General features: G+C 32.2%; 2 protein-coding genes and 2 long non-coding RNA genes across 9 annotated transcripts; 3 read left to right on the plus strand and 1 right to left on the minus strand.

The window, feature by feature from the left end:
• Positions 1-606: 606 nt before the first annotated feature.
• On the plus strand, positions 607-1,575 carry LOC115889377. Of its 2 annotated transcripts, none has more exons than XR_004051438.1 (3): positions 607-866; positions 916-1,181; positions 1,236-1,575. It is a non-coding gene; the product is annotated as an uncharacterized LOC115889377 (long non-coding RNA). The 2 variants fall into 2 exon arrangements; XR_004051439.1 differs by having other exon boundaries at positions 924-1,181.
• Positions 1,576-2,117: 542 nt separating this feature from the next.
• LOC115889378 lies at positions 2,118-2,695 on the minus strand. Its single transcript, XR_004051440.1, has 2 exons — positions 2,307-2,695; positions 2,118-2,245 (listed from the first exon to the last, which is right to left on the minus strand). It is a non-coding gene; the product is annotated as an uncharacterized LOC115889378 (long non-coding RNA).
• A 1,490-nt stretch (positions 2,696-4,185) lies between these two features.
• LOC115889351 (MAU2 chromatid cohesion factor homolog) lies at positions 4,186-6,623 on the plus strand. 5 transcript variants are annotated; one of them, XM_030909329.1, is made up of 9 exons: positions 4,186-4,546; positions 4,600-4,779; positions 4,834-4,956; positions 5,013-5,238; positions 5,291-5,455; positions 5,507-5,760; positions 5,810-6,015; positions 6,073-6,275; positions 6,326-6,618. In XM_030909329.1, the coding sequence occupies exons 1-9, from the start codon at positions 4,322-4,324 to the stop codon at positions 6,544-6,546; spliced, it is 1,803 nt and encodes a 600-aa protein (XP_030765189.1). In that variant the 5' UTR covers positions 4,186-4,321; the 3' UTR covers positions 6,547-6,618. The 5 variants fall into 5 exon arrangements, with proteins under 5 accessions (XP_030765189.1, XP_030765190.1, XP_030765191.1 ...); XM_030909330.1 differs by having other exon boundaries at positions 5,507-5,754; XM_030909331.1 differs by having other exon boundaries at positions 5,300-5,455.
• Positions 6,624-6,976: 353 nt separating this feature from the next.
• On the plus strand, positions 6,977-10,527 carry LOC115889297 (ATP synthase subunit alpha, mitochondrial). Its single transcript, XM_030909249.1, has 8 exons — positions 6,977-7,160; positions 7,542-7,778; positions 7,835-7,988; positions 8,051-8,237; positions 8,302-8,620; positions 8,684-8,966; positions 9,297-9,591; positions 10,170-10,527. Exons 1-8 carry the CDS (start codon positions 7,095-7,097, stop codon positions 10,282-10,284), a joined length of 1,656 nt encoding a protein of 551 aa, XP_030765109.1. The 5' UTR covers positions 6,977-7,094; the 3' UTR covers positions 10,285-10,527.
• Positions 10,528-10,560: the final 33 nt, after the last annotated feature.

The following is a 10,560-nucleotide window of genomic DNA, read 5'->3' on the forward strand; positions in this document are numbered from 1 at the left end:
AGGCCCTGTCCAGATTAGCCCTGGCAGCAAAAAGGAGCGTTAACTTCAAATCTTTACTTTTCTCTTCTTTGATGTTAACTTAAAATTTACTTTATTGGGCTTGCAATAAGGACCAAGGACCACATATCCACACCTGTGATCCACACCATCCACACATCAGACCACGCATACCTACAAAAATGGTCTCCGATCGGGGGCTTCGCCGATATGTCGCCGATTTCCTATGCGCTATGCGTGTGTCGTCTCCTATACGCGAGCGTGCTCGTCTCTATGTTGTTGCTAGAGATCATTGCAGAGATCAGAACTCGGCGATGCCCGCATGTGTGGATGGTTATATCCTTGTTATATGTATAATTCCAAATATAGTTTCAAATATGGTCCTATATGAAAAATATTTTATGGTGGGTTCATACAGCCAAATAAAATAAAATAAGAATAAAATAAAATAAGAAAGTTGGTTATATGGGATACCGTACATGCGTTCATACAGCCAAATAAAATAACAAATAAAATAAGAAGAAATGGTGGGTTCAGTCAAATAAAATAAAATAAGAATAAAATAAAATAAGAAATAAGGAATTCTTATTTGTGTGCGTTCATACAGGATACATTAAAATACGCAACCAACCGTCATTGAACCGTCCAATCAGATCAAAGGAGTAATCGTCGTATATCGTGCGTTATCGATAATGTTCGGTGCCTGGAGAAAATTGACAATTGACAAGAGAATTGTTTATTATTTTTGACTTTTTAGTTCGTTTAATTTAATAATTACTAAAACCAGTAGTTCGAAAGATATATTTAAAAATAAAAGATAAAAATCCAAAAAATTAATTATCTATTAACGTGGATTTGGACGACAATAGGTAAGAACACTAAATTTATTTCTATATTCGATATAAACTTGTTTATTAGGTTTTTAGCATTTTTAGTTTGTGATATTTCATGTGATGATCATTTTCATGTTCATCGTCTTTGAATTGACATGAGGATATCTATGGAAAAGTAACTAATCTGAAAGTAAGCCAACATATCGTTTGTCCTTTGTGTGCTAAAGAAAAGATTTTCTTTTCGCATCATGAGGAAGTATTACATCAATTAAAAAATGTTAGGAAGTTGATTACTTGTCATGGAAAAGTATACCAATGGAAATTATTTGTTAAAGAAGTATAATTCTAAGGGTAAATTTTATTATAATTAGTAACCTGTCTATTTTTTATACGTAGATGTTTCAGGTTTTAAGAATAAATTGGTTGAACCCAAAATCTGGAGGAAGTACCTATATCCATACACAGAATATGCCCATTAAAAATACTAGTCCAAATTTGCTTTAATGGTAGACAATTATTCAATACAAATTAACTTTTTAAGTGACTGAAATATTAAATAGTTTAGAATATGGTATAACAATGTAAAAAAATATTATTTTCAGGAACGATTAGGGCCCGATATATTTGAAACTCATGTTGGACATAGTATTGAGTTGGGTAGAATATTATTCTACGTTAAGTGAGGGTATCAGATACCTATTATTGTACTGTATTTTAATATATACATTAGAATTGTTGGTTTTTTCATATTTGTTTTATTTATTATTTTACTTACAAGTTATATAAAGTTAACACTAAAATCTACTTTTTGACTTATATAAGTTAGTCTGTGGTTTAATGCGTGATTACATCCACATGATTTCAAGTTTTTAAAATATAAATATTATAACTGGCTTTAAAAACTCCATTAAACTGTTAAAAGTGTAATTTATTTCAAAATAAATATACATATATAGGTATATATTAATATCGAAAAACATTTTTATTTCCTTAACACCAATTTAATCATCACATACATATGTATAAACATTTATTTACGTTATTTCAAATGAAGACCACAGGAAAAACCAGCTTTGTTCATTTTAACTGGAGCCGAGAAAATGCAATTACGAGTGAACTACTCTGGTTTTTCTCCTGTAGGGCAAAATAACTAAGCTGTAATATCTCTGGGACTAAGCATATTATTATTGCTTTCTTTGATGGTGCCTCGAATAATGCTAACACTTGCCTATAAAATTGTCTCGCTATCAATTTCTATGAAAATGTAACATATTATCTGGTTTTTTCCGTGTAGTCTTCAAATGATCTAAAAATTCAGCAGGAATGATCCATTATGCAGCAAACACACTGATGTTGAATCATTGGAAGCTTTTTTGTGGGCATTTCACAAATAAAATAAAATGTCTGATCAAAAACTGAAAATGCAAATCAGATAGTAAGCTTTATAAATACATACATATATATAAATAATCATACCTACATCTATTTATGTCGTACAATCCAACCGATATTTTAATATCCTAGCCCAAGTAAATAATCAAAAATGCACTTTTTATATCAAAAGCAGTAATGTTATCAAGGGTTCCAATTAATATACAGGATTTAAAAAAAAACACGATCCTAATTCTTATTATTTTTCTAAATACGTATTGTCTGATAGGCAATTACAAAATATAAATCTGATGTAAATAGAAAAATAAAGTAAAAACTGTAAAAACAGGTAAAAACAACAACAAAAATTCTAACCAAAGATTTAACCGTCATACGACATGAGCATCACGTGATTGCACAATACCCAACGATAGGGTACGCATAGGGTACGTACCTCTTTCATCTGATTGGACGGTTGGTTGCGTATTTTAATGTATCCTAACACTATCGTTCATACCTCAAATTTTAAAATCATAGATCCTAACTTCCTCATTCATACAGTACAATGAAAATAAAATAAGAGATATATATTGCTCATGCCAAAGTTAACTTTTACGATTGTTTATAGTAATTTTACTATTTATAGTATATTTATTTATTCGTTGCCTACTATATTATACATTTTACTTATGTGAAATTATAAAATAAATTAAATCCAAACTGAAAATATTTGTAGGTTAGAATTAAGCGTGCGCAAAGCCGTTTTCACATAAAATAAAACAAGAAGTTAAAAGATAAAGACTTCTTATTTTATTTGTTATTTTATTTGGCTGTATGAACGCATGTACGGTATCCCATATAACCAACTTTCTTATTTTATTTTATTCTTATTTTATTTTATTTGGCTGTATGAACCCACCAAAAGACTTCTTATTTTATTTGTTATTTTATTTGGCTGTATGAACGCATGTACGGTATCCCATATAACCAACTTTCTTATTTTATTTTATTTTATTCTTATTTTATTTTATTTGGCTGTATGAACCCACCATTTATCTTTTAACTTCTTGTTTTATTTTATGTGAAAACTGAAAACGGCTTTGCGCACGCTTAATTCTAACCTACAAATATTTTCAGTTTGGATTTAATTTATTTTATAATTTCACATAAGTAAAATGTATAATATAGTAGGCAACGAATAAATAAATATACTATAAATAGTAAAATTACTATAAACAATCGTAAAAGTTAACTTTTATCCAGCCTCATCGTACTGCGCATGAGCAAATATATATTTCTTATTTTATTTTATTTGACTGTATGAACGCACACAAATAAGAATTCCTTATTTCTTATTTTATTTTATTCTTATTTTATTTTATTTGGCTGTATGAACCCACCATTTATCTTTTAACTTCTTGTTTTATTTTATGTGAAAACGGCTTTGCGCACGCTTAATTCTAACCTACAAATATTTTCAGTTTGGATTTAATTTATTTTATAATTTCACATAAGTAAAAGGTAGTACTTTATGTCACTTAAACACCAAAATAATTAGTTTTTTGCACTACAATAACAAATAATACTAAAAATCAACCGACAAAATATGAATACAGAATCTAACCCAATATCTAAGTATGTACAGCTGATGAAGTAAACAAAAGTCCGCCCGTAGGCTGATCTTTTAATAGAAGGCACTGTATGAACGCACACAAATAAGAATTCCTTATTTCTTATTTTATTTTATTCTTATTTTATTTTATTTGGCTGTATGAACCCACCATATTTGTGCCTAATAATTTAGGACTAAAAATAAAAAACAAGACTTGCTGAACTCAGGGTATGGGATTTCCCGGCTCGCTTTATAGCGATCCTCGTCTGTATGTCATCATCTATATGAACGCTCAACCGCTCAACCGTAGGTAGTTAATTCTACCAACCGGCCGGATAGCCCTGGCAGCTGTGGCCATTAAACCAATATACTACTTAACCTATGACTAATCTGTCATAAATAAATTTGGCAATCTCAATTTTTTTCATACATATCAATTTGAAATGCTTTTTAAAATATAATATTTTATCACATCCATACAAATACAAAATATCTATATAGATAAAACATGGCATCTTCTCAAGACGCTTGGTATCTTTCCCTGTTGGGATTAGCAGAGTATTTTAGAACTTCCAGTCCTCCTATGATAAAACATTGTATTCAATGTTTACAAGCTGTATTTAACTTTAAGCCGCCTCAAAGAGTAGAAGCTAGAACACATCTGCAGTTGGGAAATATTCTATTAACTCACACGAAAAATATCGACTTGGCGAAGAACCATTTGGAACAAGCAGTAATTACAGTAATGTAATAGTTTTTTGAATTTCATTCATTCTAAGTTTTTAGTGGATGCTCTCTCAGTCTATTTCATCATTTGATGATGTAAAATTTGAAGCCGCTAGTATATTAGCTGATTTACTTGAACAACAAAATCAAATAGCTGCCTCGAAACCTATTTTAAGGAAAGCAATTGAACTCTCACAACACAATGTTTATTGGCATTGTCGATTAATATTTCAACTAGCTGTTAGTAACATATATATTTGTTGTGACAATGATATTTAATGTAGATTATTTTAGCAAATACATGCCATAGAAAAGGATTATACTTTGGCCAGTAGTTTGTTAGGTGTGGGGGTTGATTATGCACATCTTTCAAATGCTTATTACACTAGGATTTTATTTGTGTTAAGCAAAGGCATGGTACATTTTCAAGTCATTTAATTTTAAGGGTTTTGCTATTCTTTTAATGTTTGTAGTTGCTATTAATAGATAAGAAGCATCAAGAGGTTCAGCCTGTACTAACTCAAGCTGGCCACTTAATTGAAACATGGACAGGAGCAGCATATCAACGAGAATATTTAAAAGTTTACTTTTTGGTTCTTCAAGTATGCCATTATCTTATGGCAGGACAAGTAAAAGGTGTGAAGCCATACTTGAAACAGTTACAACAAAGTATACAAGCTATAATGCAAACTGAAGATGGTAATTTGGATTTTGATATGAATAAAAAAGTATATTATGTATATTCTCATAGTGTTTACAGGTTTAAGTCAAGGAGACATGTTTTTATGGATGCCTAAAGAACATTTATACGTACTAGTGTATCTTTTAACTGTTATGCACAGTATGCAAGCTGGTTATATGGAAAAGGCACAAAAATACACAGATAAAGCTCTGATGCACATAGAGAAGCTTAAAAGTAGAAATTTTTACATTTTACTAATTTCAACACCTCTATCTTGTGTCATAGTTTTAGATAATAAACCCATTCTTTCAGTGTTCCAGTTAATGTTACTGGAACACATCATAATGTGTAGATTGGTAATGGGTAACAAAACACAAGCTCTTCAAGAAATATCATCTGCAGCTTCTTTATGCAGACAAAATTCTAAGCTGCTTGAAACTCATGGGGCACAGCTCCATACTTTACTTGGACTCTATTCGATGAGCATGGATTGTATGGAAGAGGCAAAAAATCAATTCTTAGCCGCTTTAAATGTAGTTGTGTGTAGGAAAATTTACATATTTCTCTAGTAAACGTTTCTTCTTTTAGACATCACATGAAAGAGAATTATGGACTTTTGCTAATCTGAATTTAGCTATTGTCTACCTCAGAGGAAAGCGTGAAATTGAATTCAATGCTCTATTTGACAGAATTAATCCTGAAAATCTGCCTTCTCAATCTCATAGTTTGAAAGCTGCAGCCTATTACGTACAAGGCTTACAGGCTTTCTTTCAAACCAGATACAATGAAGCAAAGTGGGCTTATAATATTTTCTTTACACAATTAATCTGGATTATTTTGCTTTGTTACAGGAGATATCTAAGGGAAACCCTTAAAATGGCTAATGCTGAAGATTTAAACAGGCTAACTTCTGGCTCTTTGGTGTTATTAGGACATATATTTCTTTCCCTGGGCAATAGCAGGGAGAGCATGAATATGGTAACTCCGGCTATGCAGCTGGCTAGCAAAATACCTGATGTGCATGTCCAAATTTGGGCCTCAGCTATTTTAAAAGGTATCAAAATATTTTTTATATAACATAAATTTTATTGCGTATTGTTGTAGATTTGCATAGAATATGTGGAGATTCGGCAAGGGAGAATGAAGCTTATCAAAGACATGTCACTTTTTCGCAAATGCTGATGCAGGATCATTTTCAAGCATCACAAATGCCTGAACATAGTTTAATCAGATGGACGCAAGGAAATCTTCCTGAATTACCTTCTAGTGTAGCCACAAACACTTCTAGTGGATTAGCAGCTGCCATGGGACTTATGAGATCATAAATAAATTGACATTAAGTGTAAAAATTGTAAAATAGTTTTTTTACTTGAAATAAAGGACATAATTTGATATAGTACAAGTAATATTTCAATTTAAACTGGAGTTATTTTTAGGTAGAAAAAAGGCCAATATTTTATATGTTGTCCAATTATCTCTACTATGATCAGCACTACAAATATAAATTATTAATATGATTATTAATTTCTATTGATTTAAAAAAAAATCTATTTGCCTGTTAACCACAGTCAAATCATTTTTAGGAATGTCAATTTTTAATGACCAATAATAATTCAATAAACTAGATTTGAAAATCCCATAGTCCCATACAATTGCGCTCTTTGTTTTTCTCATTTGAAAAAAAAGGATAAAAACTTATTCGATTTACTCTGTTGAATGAATAGAGTATAGAGCATTACAAGTACAAAAATAGTGTGATAGAGGGCAACATCGATGTCCGTCTTTCATTTCAGTCGCGAGGCATTCTGGGTAAAGGAAAAGTTGGTGGAAAGGAAAATCATTCTTTAGAATTTGTTCTGGGTCAAGACGAAAAATGTCTCTGCTTTCTGCTCGTATAGCTGCCTCTGTGGCCCGAAATCTACCCAAGAACGTGACTCAGGTATGAAAATGGATTTATATGCAATAATATATTAAATTTATAATATAATTCTACAATTACGACACGTACAAATTTATGGACTTTTGCCGATACTTGTGACATAACATCACTTGCCGATATCTTCTGGATATTTAATTATTTTGTTATATGCAATTTATTGTAACGTTTATCATATAATATAATTAAATATAACGGGGTTTATGAAAATTTTGCACTAAGAATTTTACATAAGTTGTTCAACATGGATGTGTTATATAATCAGGGTGTTATGTCAAAAAATTGATATGTATAATATAGTTTCTTGTATTTTATAATCATGTTGCAGATGATGACTCTCATTTTGTAGGTATATTGAAATATTTTAATCTTTTTTTAATTTAGGTCGCAGGGGCAGCTTTCCCAGCAGCCTCAGCCGCTGTCCGTAATTTCCACGCCACCCCGGCCAACAATGGAGTGGAAATCTCTTCAGTTCTTGAAGAGAGAATCTTGGGCGCCGCCCCTAAAGCAAACTTGGACGAAACCGGCCGTGTATTGAGCATTGGTGATGGTATTGCTCGTGTCTATGGATTGAACAACATCCAGGCCGATGAGATGGTGGAATTCTCATCAGGATTGAAGGTCAGTACTAAAGTGTTGTTTATTTATCGAATATTTTTAACTTGATTGTCTTACAGGGTATGGCCTTGAATTTGGAACCTGATAATGTTGGTGTTGTAGTGTTTGGTAATGACAAACTGATCAAAGAAGGTGATATTGTCAAGAGAACCGGTGCTATTGTTGACGTTCCCGTTGGTGATGCCTTGTTAGGACGAGTGGTAGATGCTTTGGGTGAGTTACAATAAATTTGTACAGAGAGAAAAGGTTATTAAGTAAAATTATTTTCAATAAAGGTAATGCTATTGATGGCAAAGGCCCAGTTAACACCGGCCAACGTTTCCGTGTTGGTATCAAGGCCCCTGGTATCATTCCTCGTATTTCTGTAAGAGAACCTATGCAAACAGGTATTAAAGCTGTGGATTCTCTTGTACCTATTGGTAGAGGACAGAGAGAATTGATCATTGGTGATCGTCAAACTGGGTAAGTTATTTCTAAACACACACACTAAAGAAAAATATATTATTTATATATTTTTTTAAAACAGTAAAACTGCTTTGGCTATTGACACCATCATCAACCAGAAAAGATTCAACGATGCTGATGATGAAAAGAAGAAGCTGTACTGTATCTATGTTGCTATCGGTCAGAAGAGATCTACAGTAGCTCAGATCTTAAAACGTTTGACTGATACTGGAGCCATTAACTACACAATCATTGTGTCTGCTACCGCCTCCGATGCCGCTCCTTTGCAATACTTGGCTCCTTATTCGGGCTGCGCCATGGGTGAATACTTCAGGGACAATGGCAAACACGCCTTGATCATCTATGATGACTTGTCCAAGCAGGCTGTTGCTTACCGTCAAGTATGCTTTTTCTTATTGCATCTCTAATAGTTTAATTATTTAATATTATTTAATTGTTTTCAGATGTCCCTGTTGCTTCGTCGTCCTCCAGGTCGTGAAGCCTACCCCGGTGATGTATTCTACCTTCACTCCCGTTTGTTGGAGCGTGCCGCCAAGATGTCCCAGGCCCACGGAGGTGGTTCTTTAACAGCTCTGCCTGTAATCGAAACCCAAGCTGGTGACGTATCCGCCTACATTCCCACCAATGTCATCTCCATCACTGACGGCCAAATCTTCTTGGAAACTGAGTTGTTCTACAAGGGTATCCGTCCTGCTATCAATGTGGGTCTCTCTGTATCCCGTGTAGGTTAGTAGTCTTAATATTACTTATTGTACTAGTATAGAATTCTATTTATTCTTTTGACAATTATTTTATTTTTTTTATGTTTTAAAGCTGTGTGTCATTTATTAGTTGGAGATTACAGTTCAGAATATACATTGTTTTTGCACTGTTGAACTATTTTAAAAGATCACTTTGGTTTTTATATGCACAGAAAGAATGGTGCACTTGATATAATTGATACTTTATTAAAAAAAAAAAAGTAAAGACTAGTGTTTCATATGTGCAAAATTTAATCACAATCACATCACAGTTTTAATAAATATTTATAATTGACATGAATAAATTGATAAATAGGTTCTGCTGCCCAGACCAAGGCCATGAAACAGGTAGCCGGTTCCATGAAGCTGGAATTGGCTCAGTACCGTGAAGTAGCTGCCTTTGCCCAGTTTGGTTCAGATTTGGACGCAGCCACTCAGCAACTGTTGAACAGAGGTGTTCGTCTTACCGAGCTGTTGAAACAAGGCCAGTATGTACCCATGGCAATTGAAGAGCAAGTAGCCATTATCTATTGTGGTGTCAGAGGACATTTGGACAAGATTGATCCCTCAAAGATCACCGTTTTTGAAAAACAATTCTCTGAACACATCAAGTGAGTATTTTTTTAAAATAGTTTCTTTTCTCAACCAAGCCATTTATTGAATAAATGTCATCTAAATATTTCTACTAAGGGTCATTTTTATAGGTTTATGCACAAGAGCATCTTAGAATGTTAATTCCGAATCTATTTTCTTGTATTCACAGAGTTGTGTTAACTGGACTTATCCATTAAGACCATTTATTAATTTTACTTATTCATGCCAGTACAAAGTTTACACAAGTCAGTAGATATAAAAAATGATAAACTAACAATAACAATTTTGTAAATACTTAAACACAACATTTTCAAAACATTTATATAAAATTATTATTTTATAAAATTATAACAGCACATAATATATTAAAAAATTGACATTCTATGTTATAAGCTCAGGTTAATAACTGAACGCCACAAACTCATAGGTATAAAAGGTATTCTGCATTTTTTGCAAAAGTATATTCTTGATTTTGAATTTCAACCTTGAAAGAGGAAGATCTCTAATATCCTCAGGAAGAGCATTATATATAATAAATATATTTGTCAAAGTACGGTTGCTAATGTGTTACTAAATATGTTTTCTTTTTGTTTAGATCTCGTCACCAGAACATTCTCCAGAGCATTTCGAAAGACGGCCAAATCACCGAAAGCACCGATGCCGAACTAAAGAAAATCGTTATAGAATTCATCGCTAACTTTGCTGGTTAAATAAATGATTTATTTCAATAAACCCTATGGTAATTATCAATCGACGATAGTTGAAGATTGTTGATTAATAATTTCCATACTTTCTTTATTATTATACATATTTAAGAGCTATAGAATTATAAGAAGGAACTTTTTAGAATATACTATCCGTGTAAACCATCATGTAACAGCATTTTCGTTAAGTATTTTATTTGTATCATAAAGAAGATGAGTAATAAATTCCTTTTTTGTTTTTTACTGATACTTTTATTGTTTACTTTGTTGATAGCTTTGGTT

Source organism: Sitophilus oryzae, unplaced genomic scaffold (assembly GCF_002938485.1).
Source record: "Sitophilus oryzae breed Bouriz unplaced genomic scaffold, Soryzae_2.0 scaffold_813_pilon_pilon, whole genome shotgun sequence".
NCBI lineage: Eukaryota > Metazoa > Arthropoda > Insecta > Coleoptera > Curculionidae > Sitophilus > Sitophilus oryzae.